The 22,644-nt window shown below is 46.4% G+C and overlaps 1 protein-coding gene across 8 annotated transcripts in view; it reads right to left on the bottom strand.

Annotated features, from left to right (window-relative positions):
* The window catches only part of Ilf3 (interleukin enhancer binding factor 3), a 41,287-nt gene that overhangs the window by 5,749 nt on the left and 12,894 nt on the right, over nucleotides 1-22,644 (bottom strand). For 5 of the 8 annotated variants that reach the window (XM_045144542.1, XM_045144545.1, XM_045144547.1 and 2 more), the window contains exons 2-16: nucleotides 15,156-15,251; nucleotides 14,806-14,844; nucleotides 14,149-14,393; nucleotides 12,449-12,626; nucleotides 6,839-6,986; nucleotides 5,441-5,532; nucleotides 4,964-5,059; nucleotides 4,186-4,297; nucleotides 3,674-3,771; nucleotides 2,991-3,102; nucleotides 2,794-2,904; nucleotides 1,307-1,506; nucleotides 834-998; nucleotides 361-486; nucleotides 47-223 (exon numbers count right to left, since the gene is read on the bottom strand). In XM_045144542.1, the coding sequence (XP_045000477.1) occupies nucleotides 47-223; nucleotides 361-486; nucleotides 834-998; nucleotides 1,307-1,506; nucleotides 2,794-2,904; nucleotides 2,991-3,102; nucleotides 3,674-3,771; nucleotides 4,186-4,297; nucleotides 4,964-5,059; nucleotides 5,441-5,532; nucleotides 6,839-6,986; nucleotides 12,449-12,626; nucleotides 14,149-14,393; nucleotides 14,806-14,844; nucleotides 15,156-15,158 (1,902 nt within the window). In that variant the 5' untranslated portion in view covers nucleotides 15,159-15,251. The remainder of the gene's footprint in view (nucleotides 1-46; nucleotides 224-360; nucleotides 487-833; nucleotides 999-1,306; nucleotides 1,507-2,793; nucleotides 2,905-2,990; nucleotides 3,103-3,673; nucleotides 3,772-4,185; nucleotides 4,298-4,963; nucleotides 5,060-5,440; nucleotides 5,533-6,838; nucleotides 6,987-12,448; nucleotides 12,627-14,148; nucleotides 14,394-14,805; nucleotides 14,845-15,155; nucleotides 15,252-22,644) is intronic. The other 3 variants (XM_045144543.1, XM_045144550.1, XM_045144544.1) reach the window with 2 other exon arrangements.

Here is a 22,644-nt window from a genome sequence, read left to right as displayed (position 1 = left end):
ATAGGGGAATTCAACATAGGAAGAGTGGTCAAGTGCAAGTACCCACCTTGGCAGCAAATTTGGGTCCGCCTCTGACAGGTACAGGGGTTCTCTTCTTTTTGTTGGCTTCAAGAGTAAGGGGGGCATCAGGAAAAAGCTTTTCCAGTGCAGCAAGAGCAGCATAAGCCTTTGCCACCTTTTTGTTTGACCCAGCACCCTGAAACTTCTGTCCATCCACCTCAACCTGCAGAGAACAGATGGATGCAGGTCTGACCCAGGGCCTCTTCCAGGGATAAAGCCACATCAAAGAGCACCACTAGGTTTCCCCAAAGCACACTTTCCAGGAAGCTCGGGGGTGTCCCAAGCCACTTGCTCACTCACCTCCATGACGAATCGCTTGTCGTGGCTGCCCCCAGTCTCAGAGATGAGCTCGTACTTGAGCCCACGCCTCTTCTCGTTAAGCTCCATAACTGGGTTTTTGCCATGTTTAGTCAAAATCGGTCCCTGCTGTTTTACGTTCTCAGGGAAAATGGAAAACACAAAAGAAACCCAAGAAATTCAGCTTAGGATTTTCCATCCACACCATGGCCCAGCAGCACTGGGATGAGGTCCCTTGTGACCCATCCTGTGTGTCTTGCCAGCTCAAATGTGAGCCTCTTGGTCATGTGACCACCTCCACCCACACCACTCTAGGTGGCCAGAATGGTTCCTGGATGCAGAGCTTTAGGCTCCAAGGCTACAGCAGCTCCCTGTGCAGGCAACTTGCTGGAAGATTATTATGTATGCAAGATAAAAGGACTAGTGGCTGCCTGTTCTGCCCTAGCAATCACTCCCAACACACACCACAGGCTTACCTCAGTAGTGGCATCTGAGAAGGCTGCACTGGGAGTGGAAAGAGCTTCCACCACAGGAGGTGCGACCACTACTGCAGGCTTTGTCTCTGACTCCTCAGCCGAGTCCTCTCCCTTGCTTGAGTCCCTGCCTTCAGCGCCTGTAGGTAAGCCCATGTCCTGTAACACCTACAAAAAGACCCAGAGCCCAAGTGAAGGAAGGTTTGCATGCAGCCATACACACAAGTCCTACCCACATCCTAGAGTTGCTTGGGCTATGCTGGGAAGAGTCCCGTTACTTACAAGGGCTTTTTCCCTTTTTATTTCTCTAGAGTACCCCATGCCTCGTATGTTTGGAGCCCTATGAAAGACTCACTATCATGTGATTTGGCAAATGTTCAAAAATCTAAACACTTGTGTGTCCTAATGCCCTCCCCAAGATCAAAATGTAGTCCCTGTTAGGAAAAGGGTACTGAGGTACTGCCAGACACACTTACTTTAACGGCCACGTGCAGCTTAGCAGTCTTTTTGGATGGCCCAGAGGCCTCGAATGAACTGCCGTCTACCTCCACTGACATGGTGAAGATAGGGGCGTGGACAGGGCCTGTTTGGGAAACCAGCTTGTACTGCAGCCCTGGCTTCAGCTGGTTCAGCCTCATCAGGGCATTCATGGCTTGGGGAGGTTCTGCCTTCTCCTCTGAGGAGAGAACAAGAAATCGTGGGATGAGACTTGCACAGTCTGCTAGAGTTCCAAAATGTAAAAGCCTGGGGACTAAGCCGGATGATTGTGTGTAGCATTCCTGGCCTGAGCCTATTACAGCTACCAGTGGAAACATATCATACATACCTTTGTTTCTGCACCGATGCTCTATAGTTATTACACATGTTTTTCCTTGGGAAAAAGAGGAGGTGGGAGCAGGGCCTCACTCTAACTCAGACTGGCTTTGAATTAGCATGAGCCAGCATGCCTATCAGGATTTTTGTTTTTGTGTTTTTTTGAGGTAGGGTCTTGCTCTAACCCAGACTGACCTTGAACTCATAATGATCCTCCTACATCAGCTCCTGAGTGCTAGGATTAAAGGCATTTGTCACCATGCCCAATAGCCTATTAGATTTTTTTTTTCGAGGCAAGGATTCACTCTAGCCCAGGTTAACCTGAAAAATCACTCTGTAATCCCACGCTGGCCTCAAACTCACAGCAATCCTCCTACCTCTGCCTCCAAGGAAGTGCTGGGATAAAAGGCATGAGCCAACATGCCTGGCCTACTAGTTTGTTGTTGTTCTTTTTTAACTATCTTATTTGTTTGTTTGAGAGAAAGAGACAGACGGATACACAGATAGAGAGAATGGTCATGCCAGGGCCTCCAGCCACTGCAAATGATTCCAGACGCATGTGGCCACCTTGTACATCTGGCTTATGTGGATACTGGGGAATCGAACCTGGATCCTTAGGCTTCACATTCAAGCACCTTAACCGCCAAGCCACCTCTCTGACCCCTTTAAATATTATTTATTCATTTGCTTGCAAGCAGAAAGTGACAGAAAACAGATAGATGACGGCATCCCCAGATGCACGTGCCAATTTGTGCATCTGCCTTTACGTGTATACTGGGGAACTGAACCGGGTCATTAGGGTTTACAGGTAATCATCTTAACTGCTCAGCCATCTTTCCAGTTCTGCCTCCTTTTTTGAAACAGGGTCTTGCTCGACCCAGGGTGACCTGCAATCCACTATGTAGTCTTAGGGTGGCCTTAAACTCATAGAGATCCTACCTCTGCCTCCTTAGTGCTGGGATTAAAGGTGTGTACTACCAGGCCAGGCTATTATTATTATTATTAACATTTTTTTAAAAAGGTTTAAATATTAAGTACAAGAAAACGTGAAACAGGAGTAGGCATTGTGTTCTCACTTCACAAGAAATGGGCATTGTGACAGATGGAAAGTGTGAGGTACACCTCTAGCTAATATGGCATGTGAGCATACCTTTCTTCTGAATCTTTTTCTTCTTTTTGCTGGGAGACTTCTCCTCACAATCCTCCTCCATGGGCCGCTTCATAGGAGTAATGGCGTAGGTAGTGCTGGGAGGGATTTGCACTGCAAGACGCCAGGTGAAAGCAATGAGTCATGCAGGCAGCCTCTCTGGATACAGCCCTGCTCCAACAGCACCAGAGTGCTCTTACCAATATAGTCCACGGGGTTCTCATTCTTTGGTTTCTTGGGCATCTTGGAAGGCAGGGGGTCCATTCCCAGGACTTTATGGAGCTGACCAAAGGCAGCGAGCCGCAGGGCATGCTGGAGAAGGGAAGAGGAGTCTGACTCGGCTGCCTGCTCTACTAGAGCCATGGTATGTGTGCTCACTAATGCCTTCTGAAATGGGGTACTGACTGGGAAGGGGAGGGGCTAACAGTCTTCCCTATGTCATCAAAGGGTCCCCTGACAGCTAGGCCAGGGCCTGACCGCTTGAGCCCAGCCTTGCTGTGGGGGAGGGCCAGCCTGTGACCAACCCCCCTTAAGAGGAATACAAGAGACCTCAACCTGGGGACTGGTTGCCACTCGGAGCCATGTGGTGAGCCTGCATGGGAAAATCCCCACACCAATCCTCAGAGCAAACATGTCACCCACTGCCTTTGATGTGCAAATGTGGCACTTGGGCAGGCGGAGGGACAGACTACAACCACACATGGCACCAGGGGAAAGAAGAAACCCAGATTGGGGCGCCCTGTATCAGACACCATGCCTTTGCCTTGATCCCCGACCTGAGCCTACATTCTAAGGACTGCCCTGAGAATGCCCAGTAATGGAACTGGGAGCCAGTGAGTACAGACTGGGTAAGGGCTCACGTTGGCAATGGCGATGACTATACCTGCGCACTCTGTGTGATATCTTCCCGTTGCTGTCTGTCTAGATGCCCAATAGCATCAGTGGCTTCTTTTTCACAAGGGTCATAAATGCCAGAACCATCTGAAGGCAGGAAACAAGGAAGATATGCAGAGGATTATCTTTTGTCTCTCGGAATTGTGGTGCTGGCTGTGGGAATCAGGTGCATTACCCCCCACGCCCCATCCACACCCAGCTCTGGAAAACACGCCGAGCTCGGTGACCCACTCGGCATCCAGCCCTTGTCAGAAATAATCCACATGTGTATCAGAGCAAAAAGTCACGTGGGAGTGGGTCACCACTGCCCCTGGGTCCGCCCTCCAATTCTTGGTTGCGGACCCGGCACAGGGCTGGATATGATGGTGCAAGAGGGTAGTCACATGCTTTAGCCCTAATGGGGGACATGGAATTGCTGTTGCCCTAACCCAATCTGTGGACCAGTGAAGTGGTGGCCACAGGGCCTTCATCCCTGTCACTTGCAAAGCACAAGGCCCCAACCTGGCATCACGATGCCGGACGCCAGGCACTCCAACACTCTTCGCAGGGCCTCGCCAGCACCCATTGGCCTGTTGGCTGTGCCAATGGACTTCTCACACAGCAGTTCCAGGGGCTGAAATGCAAGACGGATAGTGAGTGACCAGCAATAGGATGTGACCCCAGACACTATCTAGTCGTCTAGTTAAGTGAAAATCAAACACAGGACATCAAAGCAGGAGCAGGTTGACTCATAAGACCAAGCCTAGTCAGGGGTGTTGGGACACCCCTATAATCTCAGCATTTGGAAGGCTGAGGTAAGAAGAGTTGTGAGTTGGTGGCTAGCCTGGTCTAGAATGAATGAATGAGCTCCACGTCAGCTAGGAGTATAGTGAGACACTGCCTCCAAAAAATAAAAATAAAAAAATAAAAAGGCAGACCTTAAAGACCACACTGAAAACCTATGTAGATAATTATATTTGAAAACAGTCTTAGCAGTGACCTCTAGCAGAAATGACCTCAGGCTGCCTAAGAACACAACACAGGCATCTTTATAGCACAGGTCATATGGTGTTGCCCAGCCAAGTCTCCTCTTTGCCCATCCCAGGCAAAGCCACAGCCCTCACAAAAGTTTTTGATCTTAGCTACCTTGGATCTGATGGACCACAATACCTACTCTCAAAACAGCCCCAGAAAGACAGGTTAGGACCTCACACTGAAAGGGCTTCCCAGCCCTGTACATGTTCCTGAGATGTGAAGCCCTCCGCAATAACACCGCAGCCCTAGCTACAAGCTGTCTTACCCATCCTCTGAGGGGACCCCAGGTGGGCACGCGGGTACACAAGTCCCTCAAGACACGGATGACAATGACACACGACTTCAGCCCATTGGCTCTGGCCTAAAGGAAGAAAGTACAGACTCTTTGCACAAGGAGTATCTGCTGGGACAGTACGCAAACACCAACAACACAAGTCTCACAGTGCTGCTTTACCAAGGGTAAACTGTTGGCGGGTGCAACCACAAAGTGTGTAGCTGGCACTAAGTCTCTGCTCATATCAAACACTGTTACTCTTAGCGCAAAGCAGCAGCAGCCCATGCTCTGGCGCGAGCCTCTCGGGGATCAAATTGGTTTAGGTGCACTCCATTAGCGGCTGCGCACCTCAGGTACTAAGAAGATTGGCACAGCTATGCTCAACACTATGGTAACTTTATGGTCACATTAGCCACGTTAAAACTTGGGAATTCTCTACCAAAGACAAAGAAAGAACAAAATGCAAACCTGGAACCACTTGGCGTGACGGAGGGACGCCAAGGCAGCAAGGCATTTCTGCCTGTCCAGAACGTCCGGGGGATCGTTGACTGATAGCGTTTCTATTCATGGATGGAATAAGAAGACAAGGCACAGTTTGACCAAGGGGTTCTGTCAGGTGGAAAGGGGATGTGGCAGCTTCCTAAAGGGCAGCTGAGTCTCCCAGAATTTGAATATCTCCACCCTGGACCAGGGAAGGAGAAGCTAGAGTACAATAAACTCTGCTCTGAGAGGAAATTGGAAAAATCAGGAGGCCCTCTCCAAAAACAAAAACAAAAAATAAAAACCACAGAAACAAAAAACAAAATCAAAAGTGGGAAGTTATTCTAGAAGAAATAATCCATGGGAAGGGGAAAGATAGGTGGTTCCTATCTTCTAATAGACCATTCCCTTGCTTCCTCCCCATTAATTAGCTAGGCTAGAATTTACAATAGGAAAAACAAAATTGTTGGGGGGAGTAGAAATGAACTCCCCTCTCTGCTTCCCACAGTCAACCACAGAGGCATCTGCCCGTGGCATAGGGGACAACCTCCGCCCACCAGGCGGGACTGCCCTAGCCCCAGCCCTTGACAGAGAGAGTCCTGTTGGTCAAAGGTCCAGCGTCCCTAAATGGATAAGGTAGAAGGGCTTTGGTCACTGGCATCAGATACATGTGCCAAAGGAAATCCACAGAACTGTAGGAAGAGTACCATGTCAGCTTCCACTGCAGTCTAACTGGGGTGTCTGTCTGCTCTACTGTCAACAGGGCTTTGGATAAGGCCTGACACCTGGTGCAGGAGCCCAAGGTAATCTATGAATTGTGGGTGCAATATTAACTTAGCACCTGAGGTGCAAAGAGTGGATTAAAAGGTAATAGAATGGAAAAAACCTTATCCAAAACTCTGCCTCAGCTCTTAGCCTCACAGAGCCTAAGTTAACCCAAGTGCCAAAGGCAGAGGACACCCTAAGTCCTGCTACAATGCAAGCTGACCTCACACTTCCTTCATGACGTTCATGCAGAAGCCATCTGGTTGTTTGGAAATGATTGTAAAACTGGAAGATTACCAGGGGACACAATTTTCCAAGGCCAGAGAATGGTTCAACAGGGAAACAAGTTTAACATTTATGTTCAAGAACATTCAAGGAACAAGAAAAACAAAATGGCACAATCTCCTACAAAAAGTGCTACTCACTTTTAGTGCCACCATTTGGTCAAACTCCCAAGTGCTCAAGGCCAAGGGAATATGTGAATTCAGAGTAAAGGTAGTCAGAGCTACACCACCAATACCCTCTCATCAAAGCAGTCTAAAACTGAATAGCACATTTCAGCAGTGTAGGAACAGAACACCAAGTGTTCAAAACCCTGTGGGCCTGTCTCGGCCTCCCTACCTCCAGCTAACACTTTCTCCATCTCTTCTCTGACCACAGGGGACGTCAGGTGGATGGTCAGGGACAACGGGGGCTCTTTTGTGTTTTTTATCACAATCGCAGCATCATCCACAGATTGAAGAATTTCATACTTGTCTTCAGTTACAGTCTGGAAAAAAAAGTAGCTTTCAGAACACCTGCAGCATAGTCAACAACTGACTGGCTCCACTGGTTTCTGAAGCAAAGGGACCTTCTCCACCTGTCTCAGGCCCTCCCTTTGCCAGCTGACCAGGTATTTGGGCATTTTGTAGGCATATTAGGGAGGAGGCTCTAACTCTGTATCCAGAGAAGCCATTTCTTTTTTTCTTTTTGGTTTTTCGAGGTAGGGGCTCGCTGTAGCCCAGGCTGACCTGGAATTCACTATGGAGTCTCAGGGTAGCCTCGAACTCATGGTGTTCCTTTTACCTCTGCCTCCTGAGTGCTGGGATTAAAGGTGTGCGCCACCACGCCCAGCTAAGAGAAGCCATTTCTACCAGGGACAATAAACGTAAAAGGAGCTGGATATAGTGGCTTGTAACACTAACATGTGAATGGCTGAAGCAAGAGGATTACATCAAGTTCAAGGCCACTCAGAGCAACAGAAGAGTATTGTATCTTTAAAAAAAAAAAAAAAAAAAAGCCATAAGAGGTGGAACATGCCTTTAATCCCAGAATTTAGAAGGCATAAGTAAGAATGCCACAAGTCCAAGGCCAGCCAGGGGCTACAGAATGAGTTCCAGGTCAACCTGGGCTAGAATAAGAACACTGCCTTCAAAAAAACCAAACCAACTCCCTCCCCCCCAAAATAGTTGGTCATGATGGCCCACATTTATAATCCCAGCACTCAAGAAGCAGAGATTACTATAAATTACAGGCCAACCTAGGCTAGAGTAAGACTATGCCTCAAAAAATGATATAAAATAAAATGGTCCCAGCTGAGGGTAAGATTAGAGGATTACTTTAGCCCGAAAGCTCAGGGTTAGCCTGGGCAATTTATAGAGACCAATATCAATCAACTGAAAAGTTCAGGGAGCCTAGTGTGTGCATGTTCTGAAACCCAACATTCAGGAGGCAGAGATGTGAGAAGGCCAGCCTGGGACTACAGATTTGAGTTCCAGGTCAGGTGGGCTAGATAGAGTGAGACCCGACTTAAAAAAAAAAATGCAAAAGAGGGGCAAGGTGGTACATTCCTTTACTTCCAGGACTTTGAAGGCTGAGGTAGGACAATTACTGCAAATGTGAGGCCAATCTGGGGCTACAGAATGAATATAGGTCAGACTGGCCTAGAGTGAGATCCTGCCTCCAAAAAAAATTCAAGGAGCTGGACAGATAGCTTTGTGGTTAAAGATGTTTGCTTGCAAGGCCTGCAGGCCCTAGCATCAACATAAAGCCACATGCAAAAAGTGGTGCAAAGGCTGGAGAGATGACTTAACAGCTAAGGTGCTGTAAAGTGCCTGCGAAGTCTAAGGATCCAGGTTCAATTCCCCAAGATCCATGTAAGCCAGATGCACAAGGTGGAGCATGAATCTGAAGTTTGTTTGTAGTGGCTAGAGGCCCTGGTGTACCCATTTTCTCTCTCTCTCTTAAATATGTATGTATGTATGTATGTATTTTTAATCATGGTGCAAGCATCTGAGGCTGGCACATACCTGTAATCCTAGCACTCTGGTGGCAAGTCAAGATTAGGATACGTAACTAATTCCAGGCTGCAGTGTGACCTAATAAAATCCTGTCTCAAAACAAAATCTAACTGGACATGGGGGTCAGTGAGGCACAGGCCTATTAATTCGAGGACTCGGGATGCTGAGAGAGGAAGATTTTGAGTTCAAGGCCAGTCTGGCCAATACAATAAGTTCCAGGCCAGTCTAAGGCATAAAGGAGAGCCTATCTCATAAACAATCAAGACTCAGTGTGGTGGCACACGCCTTTTAATCCCAGAACTGGGGTGTTTAGGAGGACTGCCAGAGTTTGAGGCCACCCTAAGACTACCCAGTGAATTCCAGGTCAGGCTGGGCTAGAATGAAACCCTACCTGTAAAACAAAATAAAACAACAACAATAAAAACCCCAAAGACTAAGATTTTCTTTCTTTTTTCATTTTGTGAGACAGAGTTTCACTATGATGATCCCCTGCCTCAGCCTCCCTCCCAAGTGCTGGGATTGCAAGAGTCCACCAACACAACAGACCAAGACCAAGAATTTAACATGCTCTCACTGTGATGTGGTGGCATACTATAAACTAGACACGGTGTGGCAAGTAAAGCACCTGTAGTAGAGCGAATCCCTCCCTAGCCAGTGCTAGTTCCATGCTACAAGAAGCAGCTATCAAACAGCATGGAAGAAAAAAAACATGACAACACAACAAATAAAACCAAAATCATGAAATACAAACACCTGCAACCAATGATGCATATGTTTACTGCAAATGCTTGTGTAGTAAGACAGTCTAATTCCTTTTCTTTTTTAATGCTTATCTGTTACTTGAACCCATGACTCACAGATTCGCCTGGTCCAGCTAGCCAGCTTGCCCTAGAGATCACCTGTCTGCCACCCCAGTGCAGGGCTTCCAGGTGTACCAGGTGCTGGGGACTGAACTCAAGTTTTCAAATTTGTGTGGCAAGGACTTACTTTATCAACTAAGCCATCTTCTTCAGCCCCTCTTCATTTTGATTTTGATTTCTCTTCCCTTTCTCCTTCCTTCCTTTCTTTTGACATAGGGTCTCTTACTCTAGCCTAATTTTGAACTCATAGAGATCCTGCTCCTCTGCCTCTCAAGTGCTGGGATTAAAGGTATGCACTACCCTCCGCATCCCTTTTTTTGTTGTTGTTTTGTTTTTCGAGGTAGGGTCTCACTCTAGCTCAGGCTGCCCTGGAATTCACTATGTAGTCTCAGGATGGCCTCAAACCCTGGACAATCCTACCTCTGCCTCGCAAGTGCTGGGATTACTGCATCACCATGCCCAGCTTCCTTATCTTTTTTTAAGAGGGAGGGAATATTAGCAAGCCAGGGCCTCAGTCACTTTAATCGAACTCCAGAAGCTGGCACTGCCTAGTGGGCATGTGCAACCTTACACTTGCCTCACCTTTGTGCCTCTGCCTTATGTGGAATCTGGAGAGAGATCGAACATGCAGCCACCTCTCCAGCCCCCTTATTTATCTTTAATATATACATATATATTTTGGGGGGGGGTTGGTTTCGAAGTAGGGTTTCACTCTGGCCCAAGCTGACCTGGAATGCACTATGGAGTTTCAGGGCGGCCTTAAACTCATGGCAATCCTCCTACCTCTGTCTCCAAGTGCTGGTATTGAAGTTGTGTGCAACCACACTGGCTCCTATTTATCTTTAATTAATTACTCTTGGGGCTGTAGAGATGGTTTAACAAGGCACTTGCCTTTGAAGCCTAAGGTCCCAGGTTCAACGCTCCAGTAGCCACATAAGGCAGGAGGTGGAGCATGCATCTGGAGTTCCTTTGCAATGGCTGGAGGTCTTGGTACGACCATTCTTTAACCCCCCCCCCCAGTAAAGAAATAATGTTAAAAAAAATAATTACTCTTGGCTGGGTGTGGTGGTGCACAGCAGTCAGGAGGGCAGAGGTAGAGAAATGCTTTGAGTTCAAGGTCAGCCGGGCTAGAGTGAGATGCTACCTCGAAAAACAAAGAATTACTCTGCACAAAGGTTCTTTTTTTAGTAGTATTTACACCAGTTTGAGTCATCTGATATACTTTTACACAGAGATATTAATTGTGCAGATACCACAAAGAAACAAACATTTTAAGCCAGGCTTAGTGGAGCACACTTTAATCCAGCATTCGGGAGGCAGAGGTAGGCGGGCTGCCGTGAATTCAAAGCCACCCTGAGACTTAGTGAATTACAAGTCAGCCTGGGCTAAAGTGAGACCCTACCTCAAAAAACAAAACAAACAAGCAAACTTTTTAAATTTAGCCATGCAAGGTGGTACGGCACACACCTTTAATCACCAGTGCTTGGGAAGCTGAGGTAAGAAAATCTTTGTGAGTTCAAGGCTGACCTAGAGTACCATCCTACTTTAAAAAAGAAAAAAAAGGAGGGGGGCTGGAGAGATGACTTAGTGGTTAAAGTGCTTGCTTGTAAGCCTGACTGTGCAAGTTCGAATCCCTAGTACCTACATAAAGCCCGATGCACAAAGTAGTGCGTGCATGTGGAGTTCATTTACAATGTAACAAAAGGCCCTAGTGTGTGCCCATTCTTATTCTCTCTGCTTGCAAATAATAATTTAAAAAATTTAAATTATAAGCATAGGGGTTGGGGATTTAGCTCAGTGGATAAGCACTCAGCACCAGATAGATAGATAGATAGGTAGGTAGGTAGGTAGGTAGGTAGGTAGATAGATAGATAGATAGATAGATGGATGGATGGGAGCATAACCTTAGGTAGTCCCCAAGGAGTTAATAACATCCCACACTCAGTTCCAGCTCTCTACTCTGATCTCTGTTCTGAAACCTGAAATCTGTCAACTCCAAGATGGAATGCACATATACGGTAAAGAGGTTTTCTTCAAAGTAACAACATTTAAAATCTACTTTGCTTCTGTTCATCTTGTACATAAATACAGTACTATTCTGAAAATGAAGCATACAGCAGTGATGCACTAAGGCTCTGCCACCTCCCACTTCCCAGCTGGGGATCACGGGACGAACTTCTCAGCTACCCTGAACCTCAAGTTACATAACCCTTGACATTCCAGACAAGCATGAAATTGTCCATGATAGCCAGGTGTGGTGGTGCATGTCTGTAATCCCTGTAAGTGGGAAGCAGAGGTAGGAGGATCAGGTGGATACGGCCAGCCTGATGTATGTATGTGAGACTGTTAGACAAATTTGGCTTTGGTATGACTTAGTAAATATTCAATGCCAGTGACCATCACTTTTGTGAATGAATGATTGGGGATTTTTTCGCAGTCAGGGTCTTACTCTAACTCAGGCTGGCCTTCAACTTGTGACAATCATCCTGACTCAGCCTCCCTAGGGCAGGGATACAGACATGCGCTGACATACCCAGCAGTTTTTCCCCCCACCTCTCTTCTTTTTTTTTTTTTTTTGAGGTAGGGTCTTGCTCTAGACCAGGTTGACCTGGAATTCACTATGTAGTCTCAAGGTGGCCTCAAACTCACAGTGATCCTCCTACCTCTGCCTCTAAAGTGATGGGATTAAAGGCATGTGCCACCACGCCCGGCCTTTTGTCCTTTTCTTGAAATATGCCTCCTAGGCAGACAGTGCTGCCCTGGCCCGACAAGCCCATTTTTTAAGTATGCCCAGGTCTGACTCATGGAGAAAGAATTAAATCTTTCCTTCTATCCCTCCAATGAAGCCTGTATGTGATATTCCCAACCTAATGGCTCTAGTGTTGTGCAGCCTGGCACATGGTGGGTACCAGGTAACTTCCCACAGACCCTCAGTGGCTCTGTAACACCAGACTTGTTACCTATGGCGGTACGTAGGTAGGAAGTACAAGCCTGCTTCCCAGTGCACAGACAGGCCCTCCCTGCCTCTGGCATCATCTCCACAGCAAACAGCACCCAGCCCCCATTCTGGCATGTTGGTGGTGGTCACTCACAGTGAGCTGGATGGCCAAGTTGTCAGCCACCTTGTCCAGGAGGGCAGTCGTGGGCTTCTCCTTACATAGCAGAACCAGCTCCAGATCCAAGTCCCCCTTGAGCAGAAGACCCTTGGCTACCAGGCCGACCCGCATCACACCCCTCAGGGTCCTAGTCATATGTTCTGCCTTCTGCTCCCTGAGGGACAGACAAAAAGTCGGGCTCAATGGCTAGCACTTTTTAGAAAGAGATGCCGGCCCACATGGTAACACGTGCCTGTAATGCCAGCACCAAAGCAGCTACAGAGGACTGCTGTAAGTCTGAGGCCAACCTAGGCCCCAGAGTAAATCCGAGGCCAGCCTTGGCTACATAATAAGTCTGAATCCAGCCTGGGCTATAAGACCCTAACACGCACATGCACACACACGCACACACATGTGTGCGTGCTAGGCAAGGTGGCATATATCTAATCTCAACACTTAGGGGGTGGATGTAAGAGAATTAGGAAAAGTTTGTGGCCAGCTTAGGCTACACACTGAGTTCTCAGGCAGCCAGGGGTATATGATAGCCTGTCTCAAAATACTAAAAGCCAAGCGCCACATGTTCTCCCTCATATGTGGATCCTAGCTACAGATGATTGGGCTTCTGTGTTGAGAAGGAAAAAACTCAGTAGCAGAGGCCAATAAGTTAAAAAGGAGATATAAAGGGAAGCGAAAGGGAAGGGAGGAGGGTACTTTAATAGGTTGGTATTGTGTATATGTAAGTAGAATGATTGAGATGGGGAGTGGATATGATGGAGAATGGAATTTCAAAGGGGAAAATGGGGGGGAGGGTGTTACCATGTGATATTTTTTATAATTATGGAAAGTGTTAAAAAACAAAAAAGCCAGGTGTGGTGGCGCAAGCCTTTAATCCCAGCACTCGGGAGGCAGAGGTAGGAGGATCATTGTGAGTTCAAGGCCACCCTGAGACTACATAGTGAATTCCAGGTCAGCCTGAGCTAGAGTGAGACCCTACCTCGAAAAAACAAAAAACTAAAAAAGAAATTTAAAAATTGAGGAAAAATAAAATAAAATAAATACTAAAAGAGGGCTGGAGAGATGGCTGAGCGGTTAAGCCATTTGCCTGCAAGGCCTAAGGACCCAAGAGCTTGATTCCCCAATACCTATATAAAGCCAGATGCGAGCCGGGCGTGGTAGTCCACGCCTTTAATCCCAGCACTCGGGAGGCAGAGGTAGGAGGATCGCCGAGAGTTCGAGGCCACCCTGAGACTACAGAGTTAATTCCAGGTCAGCCTGGACCAGAGTGAGACCCTACTCGAAAAACCAAAAAAAAAAAAAAAAAAAGCCAGATGCAATGGTGCATGCATCTGGAGTTCAGATGCAGCAGCTGGAGGCCCTGATGTCACCATTCATTCATTCATTCATTCTCTGCTTGCAAATAAATTAAAAAAAAATTTAAATACTAAAAGGCTAGAAAGATGGTTTAGCAATTAGAGTACTTCCCTGTGAAGCTTAAGGACCTAGGTATGATTCGCCAGTACCCACATTGGCCAGATGCACAAAGTGGCACATGTATCTGGAGTTAGTTTGCAATGATTAGAGGTCCTGGTATGCCCATTCTCTCTCTCTCCCTCTCTCTTAAATAAATAAATAAAATACTTTTTTAAAAAAGCTAAAAGATCATGAGCCCTCCCTTCACCATACAGTCTCCAACTTACCCAGCCCCTTCTTTGCTCTCATCATCTGGGGGTGCGTCCATATTTTCAGACTCAGCAAGCTCACCACTGCCCTTTTCCTGCTCATCGATCCAGTCAGACACAGCTTTGAGTGCCCGTTCAGTGTGGGATACCATGTTCTGCACGGCCTCCAGCTCCTCTTGTGTTGGATAAACTGAAGAGTGCTTTGCCATCACATGGCGATCATCATTCACAAAAATTCTCATTGGACGCTGGAAATGTGAAAACTACACTAAAAATGATGCAAAGACACCAAGCCACCTGCCACTTGTCATTGAATCTACCAACTCCACAGGGTGCTTGTCATTCACATAAAACACAGGGGTACAACTAAAGGACTGAGAAGGCAGATAACCAAACAGTTGTTCTCTCCAGGCAGTGGGAGGAATGGGGCATATTATATTTCTATACTACAGTAGTCCCCCCTTATCCGCGGGGTACACATTACAAGACCCCCAATGGATGCCTGAAACCGCGGACAGAACTAAACCCAAAATATCCTGCTTCTGTCTCGTCCATACATCTGTATGATAAAGTTTACTTGTACTTTAGGCAGAGAAAGAGCTTAACAAGAGCTAATAGACTGTAGTAAGCTATGTGAGTGTGGTCTCTCAAGGTAGCTTACTGTGCTGTACTCACCCTTCTTCTTCTGGTGATGAAGTGATGATGGTACAATGCCTACGTGATGAGATGAAGTGAGGTGAATGACGCAGGCATTGTGACGGTGCGCAATTTAAAATTTATGAATTGTTGCTTTCTGGAAATTTCCATTTAATATTTTCAGACTGCGGTGGACCGCAGGTAACTGAAACCGCGGGACGGATAAGGGGGGACTACTGTATTTGAATTACAACAAGTATTACTTTACATTAATCTACAATGTCTAATATAAAAGGCTAATAAAATCAAACACTTCTGGGGAAATGCTACAAACATCTTAGTACATAAATGAAATTGTTATCTATGGACAAAGAAAAAAACTTTCTTACCATTTTTGCTTCTTTTTCTGTAGTGTGTGGAAATCAAACTTTGCTTATCTTTCAAACTGTGACAGATTTCCTTGGTGTTATCAATACTTCAACTATCTATAAGACCAGAAAATCTTTTTAGTTTCCAGTATTTCATAGATGGCTTCATTTTAGCAGACAGATACCAACACAGTACAACCTCACAAAGAGGCCAGTTTCACTACATATCTTTATTTCCCAAGTAATGCAGCCAAGCCCAAGCATTAAATAGCTATTAACAAGTTCTCTCAAGTGAAGACAAAGGAGCCAGGCATGGTGGCACACGCCTTTAATCCCAGTATTTGGGAGATAGAAGGTAGGAGTTTAGGAAGGTAGGAGTTTAGGGCCACCCTGAGACTACATAGTGAATTCCAGGTCAGCCTGGGCTAGAATTGCTGGGACACACACACACACACACACACACACACACACACACACACACGTGCGCGCGCAACTCCAAAAATACTACACACTGAAATGTTCATCAGTATCTTATTGTTTACCAGGTAGGGTGATACACATCTGTAACACCAGCACCCAGGAGGCAGAGTCACAGGCAAAGGCAAAGGCAGAAGAATGGCTACAAGTTTGTGGCCAACTGGCCTACAAAGCAAGTTCCAGGTGTGTACCTGCAACCCTGTACTCACCAGGCAGGGATTTCCAAAAACCCTGGTGTTTGGAGAAGGAAAAGGGAGGAGCTAGACTGGGCAAAGAGGGCAGAACATAAGAAACAGGGTCCCAAAGGGCTTTGGTCAAATGGAAAAGCAAGAACCTTTGCAAAAGCTAACAGGCTAAAATGACAAGTACACCAAGGGAATACCCTTTTTCATTCACCTTTGGAGAGGCTAAGATATAAAAAGGCATAACAGCCTGATGTGGTGGCATACCCTTTAATCCCAGAACTGGGGAGGCATATCACGAGTGAGGCCACCCTCAGAGTACATAGTGAATTCCAGGTCAGCCTAAGCTAGAGTGAGACCCTACCTCAAAACACAAAAAAGACTCAGCGGTAAAGAAAAATGAAGTTATGAAATTTGCAGAAAAATGGATGGACCTGGAAAGTATTATACTAAGTGAGGTAACCCAGGCCCAGAAAGCCAAGCGCCACATGTTCTCTCTCATATGTGGATCCTAGCTACAGATGATTGGGCTTCTGCGTGAGAAGGAAAAAACTCAGTAGCAGAGGCCAGTAAGGTAAAAAGGAGACATAAAGGGTAGAGAAAGGAAGGGAGGAGGATACTTAATAGGTTGATATTGTATATATGTAATTACAATGATTGTAATGGGGAGGTAATATGATGGAGAATGGAATTTCAAATGGGAAAGTGTGGGGGTGGGGAGGGAGGGAATTACCATGGGATATATTTTATAATCATGGAAAATGTTAATAAAAATTTAAAAAACAAAAAAAAAAAAAAGCAGAAATGCAGTCTGATAACCACAGGAGCTGTAGTCACAACTCTGGTCTCTTTAAACAGCATACTAACTACACAAGCCATGCAGTTCCCAAGCACTAGATGAGTAGCAGCACAGCCCTGGCCACATGAGATATGCATGAAAGCACCCTCCTGGTCATACATGGCATGCCCCTTCCATTTACACAATTACAGGCCAGATAGGCTCAAGCCTGGTCAAAAAGACAACTTCCCACTGTGCTTCAGTATTATCATGCAGCTGAAACTGGGGACATGACTCAGCACAAGCATGAAGGCCTGTGGCCTGATTTGCTGATTCCCAGACATGTGCAACTGGTGAGTGGCAGAGACCTGAGAATCACCAGTGCTCAGTGGTCAGCCAATCTGACTGAAAACACCAGGCTTCAGTGGAGACTGTCAAGGAAACACAGATGGGTCATAGAGGACACCTACAGGGGTGCATGCGTCAACACACATGTGCAACCATGCCATACATAACACACACACAAAGCACATGAGCAAAACTTAAAAACAACAACAAGAAAAGGTGAGGAGATTGCTTATGACCTAAAGGCACTTGCTAGCAAAGCCTGTTGTTTCATTTCCCAATAATACCTATGTAAAGCGGTGCATGCATTTTGAGTTCTTTTGCAGCCTTGTGCCCATTCTCATTCTCCCTCTCTCACTCTTTAAACAACAACAGAACAAGAAATTATAAAGTTATCAACTTAAATTTTAGCACCTAAGAGGAGCCTGGCAGGTAACACCCCACAGGATGAAGGAAACACGCTATGCTAGGATCAAAGGCTTCAGGGGAGGAGAAAAGGCAGGAGACCAATCCCTTCAACTGGAAGTTTCTGAACAAACCTGGACACGTCTCAGCCAGGGGCTGTGCATCCATGAACTCTCTGGAGTTTCCTTCTTAGCCTGTAACATGGAAGCATGCTCTACAGAGCAATGTAAAAATGAAGCTAATCAAAGCACTTAACACAAATCCCATGGCCATTCAAAAAATGGGACCAACTTCTATTTCCACATCTATACCACCAAATACTGATGGCTTTGCACCCTCTATAAAAGGGCTGATGCTCAGCAGGGAGTCAATAGTACTGTGTTGTATTAAAAAAGAATGGCTTTAGAAAAGGTGACATACAGCCAGGCGTGGTGGTGCACACCTTTAATCCTAGCACTCAGGAGGCAAAGGTAGGAGAATCACTGTGAGGGCAATCTGAGGCTCCATAGAGAATTCCAGGTCCAGGTCAGCCTGGGCTAGAGCCAGAAACTACCTTAAAATATCAAAGGAAGGAAGGAAGGGAAGGAAAGATGACATATGCCTATAATCCTAGTTATTTGGAAGGCTGAGACAGGAAGACCAGGAGTCACACAGCTACCAATCCAACCATTGTTTTTGTTGAATTATTAATCCAATCATGAAGGCTGATCTTTAAAATTGCTCTTGAAGCCACAGAGTGGGTGGGGATACCCTAAGGCATGGTCCTCCCACTACCCCACTGGGACTGACTGAGGCGTTCTGAGCCCATAGCAAACCCCATAACCTCACATCCCATAACCTCACCAAGAAGGGCCCCAGAAGCCGGGCGTGGTGGCGCACGCCTTTAATCCCAGTACTCAGGAGGCAGAGGTAGGAGGATCGCTGTGAGTTCGAGGCCACCCTGAGACTCCATAGTGAATTCCAGGTCAGTGTGGGCTAGAGTGAGACCCTACCTTGAAAAACCAAAAAAAAAAAAAAAAAAAAAAAAAAGGGCCCCAGGGAAATGGGAACAGGGGAGAGGGAATAAGAGTATAATCTGTTATATAAACACATATGAAATAATTTTTAAAAATCACCACTAAGGGCCTGGAGAGATGGCTTAGCGGTTAAGCGCTTGCCTGTGAAGCCTAAGGACCCCGGTTCGAGGCTCGGTTCCCCAGGTCCCTCGTTAGCCAGATGCACAAGGGGGCGCACGCGTCTGGAGTTCGTTTGCAGAGGCTGGAAGCCCTGGCGCACCCATTCTCTCCCCCTCTATCTGTCTTTCTCTCTGTGTCTGTCGCTCTCAAAATAAATAAATAAATAAAATTTAAAAAAAAATCACCACTAAGAAAAAAAAAACCTGCTCTTGGGCTGGAGAGATGGCTCAGTGATTACGGTGCTTGCCTGAAAGCCCCAGTTCAAGTCCCCCATACACAAGTAAAGCAAGATGCGCAAATGGGCATATGCATATGGAGTTCGTTTGCAAAGGCTAGAGGTCCTGGCATGCTCATATACATTCACTCATAATTCCAGGTCAGCGTGGACTAGAGTGAAAACTTACCTTGAAAAAACCAAAACAAACAAAAAGTAAACCACCCAGCACATGGTGGCACAAGCCTTTAATCCCAGCACTTGGGAAGCAGAGGTTAGGATCACTATGAGTTCCATGGGCACCCAGAGACAAAGTGAGACCTTACCTCGAAAAACAAAAATAAATAAATAAGGACTGGAGAGATGGCTTAGCGGTTAAGTGCTTGCCTGTGAAGCCTAAGGACTTCGGTTTGAGGCTCAATTCCCCAGGACCCACATTAGCCAGATGCACAAGGGGGCACACACGTCTGGAGGTCGTCTGCAGTGGCTGAAAGCCCTGCCCTGCCCATTCTCTCTCTCTCTCTCTCTCTCTCTCTCTCAGCCTCATTCTCTGTCTCTTGCTCTCAAATAAATTTTAAAAAGACAAAATTTAAAAATAAATAAATAAACAAACTAATAAAACCAAGGCTGAGCCAGGCATAGTGGGTGTGTGCCTTTAATCCCAGGAGATCAAGATAGGAGGATCACCATGAGTTCGAGGCCAGCCTGGGCTACAGCAAGACCCTGACTCAAAAAAAAGGGGGGGCCTGGATATGGTGGCACAGACCTTTAAAACCAGCACTTGGGAAGCAAAGGTAGGAGGATCTCTGTGAGTTCAAGGCCACCCAGAGACTACATAGTTAATTCCAGGTCAGCCTGGACTAGAGTGAAACCCTACATCAAAAAGAAAACCAAAAACAAACAAACAAATAAAGAGGGCTGGAGAGGTGGCTCAGCAGTTAAAGGTACTTGCTTGGAAAGCCTGACAGTTTGGGTTTGATTCCCCAGTACTCATTTTAAAGCCAGATGCACAAAGTGGCAGACACCAGGAAATTGGAGCAGCACAGGCTCTGTGTGATCTTTCTCATAAGTAAAACCCTATACCTTGAAACCCCTCCCCCCAAAAAATTAAAAGTAAAGTGCTGGAGAGATAGCTTAGTGGTTAAGTCACTTGCCTGCACAGCCAAAGACCCAGGTTCGATTCTCCAAGACCCACCTAAGCCAGATATGCAAGGTAGTACATGCACCTGGAGCTTGTTTGCTATGGTTGGAGGCCCTGGCATGCTTCAAAACAAAAACAGAAAACACGATTTGAGCCAGGCCCAGTGGCATAAGCCAGTAATCCTAGGGAGGCTGAGGCGGGAGGATCTGTTCAAGTTTGAGGTCAGTATGACCTATACAGCAAGTTCCAGGCCAGTTCAGAATACACTGTGAGACCCTGTCTCAAGAAGCAAAAAGACAGCTAGCTGGGAATGGTAGTGCATGCTTTTTTTTTTCTTTCTTTTTTTGTGAGGAGAAAGACAGAGAAAGAAGAATGGGCATGCCAGGGGCTCTAGCCACTGCAAATGAACACCAGATGCATATGCCACCTTGTGCATTTGGCTTACATGGGTCCTTTGGCTTCACAGGCAAATGCCTTAACCACTAAGCCATCTCTCCAGCACAGGTGCATGTTTTTAATCCCAGCACTTGGGTAAGAAGATCACTGTGAGCCCAAGGCAAACTTGGATCTACAGAGTGAGGTGCAGGTCAGCCTTGGCTAGTGAGAGTCAGTGTCTCTCTGTCTGTCTGTCTGTCTGTCTGTCTCTCTCTCTCTCTCTCTTTCTCTCTCTCTCTCTCTCTCTCTCTCTCTCTCTCTCTCTCTCTCACACACACACACACACACACGCAAAACCACAAGAGAGCATCTTTCCAATAGTAGGAATTATAGTATGTTGGGTTAAATCTTCACCCCCCCCCCATCACACATGTCAAGCACAACACACCCTTCCCTATCAACCGTCTTCTTCACACCATCAGCCATAGCCACTGCTGAACAAGAGGGACATGGGCATGCCACTTGACACCATTCTCTCCCACAGGTAGCTCCACCCATAGGTGGCCTTTTGGTCAGACATGGAATGATGGAGTATCTTCTAATTCGGGTGAACAAAGAAAAGCCAAGTAGAGCACTGATGATCTTAGCTAAAACCAGCACTGCCTCCCATTTGCAGCTAGTCTGCCTTTACAGATCAATACAAGCCTCACTGGACTTCCAATGGGAGTCAAATCCTTCTTATGACACAGGAGTCCTCTCCCTGATGAGCAGAAACCTCCTATCCCAATGATTCTTACGAAGATACAGGCTTACAGCACCCACTCTGTGAAAAGCTCCACTGCCCCAAAACCTGTTCTACATAAAAGCTGTTCCTGTGACCATGGTCATGACCCAAACCAGCACCAGGATACCAACTACTCTGAGAAAGGCAAGGCAGGAACTAGGTAAATGAGACCCCATGATTTTTAGCATGCCTAACCAAAGGTTTGGGATGCTCTAACAAGCACAGAGAGGGTTTCCTGCTCTTGTTCATGAAACCAGCCCACTCATAGCCTGCAGAATTGAAGTTTAAACCACAAAGCCTTAATAGTATCTCCAACCTCTTTCTTCCTAATTACAAGAGGTTTGCAGAACTTGTGGGGTGAGGAGAGTATCAAGCACAAGTCATCACACATATAGGAACAATGACTAGAAAATGAACACATGCATTCACATCTTGAAGACTTCCCAGACACTTGAAAATGGTCCTGAAAATGAAGTGAATGTCCATTTTACAGACATGGAAACAGGGCTTTAAATTATACATGAATCAGGCTGGAGAGATGGCTTAGCAGTTAAGGTGCTTGCCTGCAAAGCCAAAAGACTCAGGTTTGATTCCCCAGTACCCATGTAAAGCTATATGCACAAGGTGGCACATATGTCTGGAGTTAGTCTGTAGTGTCTAGAGGCCCTGGCACACCCATTCCCTGACCTCCCCCCCTCTCTCACAGTCAATAGCAGCAAGCTAGAAAGAGGCTACAAGAGAAGGAGTAGAGGGGAGTACTTAAGGAGAGGGTAGTGTATATATGTAAATAGATGAACAGATTATTGGGGGTGGAATGGCCTAAGTGAGGTTAGGAGTGAGTAAAGGGGGGGATAAACAAAATCTAAGAGGATAGGAATAAATCATATAGAACCCTACTTTTTTGGACAATGTGTACCCAGAAGCCACAGATTGCAACCAAAGTATTTTCAGCATCAGGGATGGGATACCTTCCAGTGAGTTGTTGGCCTCGGCAGTCTCTTATACCACCAAACATTACAGACCATTGCAGAGGCTCTTGGTTTCCCACCAGGAAGACTGAAGACTCCACATACTTGGCCTGCAAGGTCACTGAGAAATCTTGCTAGAGCTGAGCTAAAAACCTCCTCCATGTAGACCAGCTGACAGAAGGCTGGAAAAGCTATGTTGCATGCAGCTCCATAGGAGAGAAAGAAGTCAATGGAAATAAACAACAGTGGACACTTACAAGCCTTAAGTTGGGCCAGCCAGACCACATGAGCCAACGGGTGTAATGTCTTTTACAGGGGAAATCAACCCACTCTCTAATTGGACTGGAGGCCCACTCCACAGGAGGAAATACATGCCTGATACTGAAAACCTACGACGGGGGACGTCATGAGGCCTAGGGGTGTAACACCTGCTAGTGTCTAGCTAAATGCATATATTATGCTCACCAAACTGCCTGGTAAGTACTTTTCTTATTTGTTCATACTCATATATTAATGCTACTCTTAGTTAGAGCAGCTTCTCTTTTCAGATGGTGGTGACCTCTGGGATGACTCAAAAGGCACCATAGAAAGCTGGGTGCAGTGGCGCACACCTTTAATCCCAACACTTTGGAGGCAGAAGTAGGAGTATCGCTGTGAGTTCAAGGC

Source organism: Jaculus jaculus, chromosome 2 (genome assembly GCF_020740685.1).
Source record: "Jaculus jaculus isolate mJacJac1 chromosome 2, mJacJac1.mat.Y.cur, whole genome shotgun sequence".
In the NCBI taxonomy this organism is placed as follows: Eukaryota; Metazoa; Chordata; class Mammalia; order Rodentia; family Dipodidae; genus Jaculus; species Jaculus jaculus.
Note: the sequence above shows the minus strand (reverse complement) of the source record. Positions and strands in the feature narration are given on the sequence as shown.